The following is an 850-nucleotide window of genomic DNA, read 5'->3' on the forward strand; positions in this document are numbered from 1 at the left end:
ATGAAGCAGGTGAGTTGGGAATCACTGTGCTGCAACTCCCCCCAGGCCCCATAAAGTTGATCGCCAGAGACTTTCACTTGTCGCCAACTCCGGCCCCAACCACGTCCTTGTACCCGATGTCAACTCTACCTAATATTAACTCATCATGACTCAATGTGAATCATCAACCCACCCAGCAAGAACTAATCACTCAGCTCGACGGCTGGATTCGGGACCTTGCTGGTATCGTGCACAACAACTAGGAAGAACCGCCAGCGCCAATATCTAAGCACACGGGCAAGGATCTTATTAAGGACCCCGATCTCAAAAACCGCATCCGCACTGTCATCGCGGACGCGGTAATGGATTCCAATAACGGTAGCGACGCGTTGATTAAGCAAATGTGGGACTACAACCGCCGCCGGAAGTACGACATTATGCTCACGTCGGCCGTGTATATCCAGTGTCTGGCCCAGTACTACCCTGCTCTGGATGCGGCGAAGATTCTGATAGGAGTATAGTTTAGTGAACCGAGCCAAGATCGCATTGTCTACTTCGACTTCTTCACGAATAAGAAGGGAGATCGCAAGTTTAATCGAGCTCAGCTCACTCCCCAGCACATCCAATCAGGTTCAAAAAGGGGACAAAACTGGGAATATCATGAAAACTTCATGGGGACTTTTGCATGTAGTTTATACCGCTCACTATACCATTGCTTTCGCGGATGCCCCGAAAGGTGCCTTTCAGCCGCTTCCTCCGGGCTGATAATGTGCGCTTAATCAGGAGTAGTCGAGGCAATTAGTGGCACCGGCGAAGTAACGACCTACTATTGCTAAATATATTAGTAAGGCAATATGAATCATAATTTATA

The 850-nt window shown here is 48.7% G+C and overlaps 1 protein-coding gene across 1 annotated transcript; it reads left to right on the plus strand.

Moving 5' to 3' along the window:
* BDZ83DRAFT_793751 (uncharacterized protein) lies at positions 1-850 on the plus strand (the record flags this gene model as incomplete). Its single annotated transcript, XM_060515791.1, has 3 exons — positions 1-9; positions 243-444; positions 506-850. The coding sequence occupies 3 exons, from the start codon at positions 1-3 to the stop codon at positions 742-744; spliced, it is 450 nt and encodes a 149-aa protein (XP_060363376.1). The 3' UTR covers positions 745-850.

Source organism: Colletotrichum acutatum, assembly GCF_030867785.1.
Source record: "Colletotrichum acutatum strain CBS 112980 chromosome Unknown BDZ83scaffold_67, whole genome shotgun sequence".
NCBI classification, from domain to species: domain Eukaryota; kingdom Fungi; phylum Ascomycota; class Sordariomycetes; order Glomerellales; family Glomerellaceae; genus Colletotrichum; species Colletotrichum acutatum.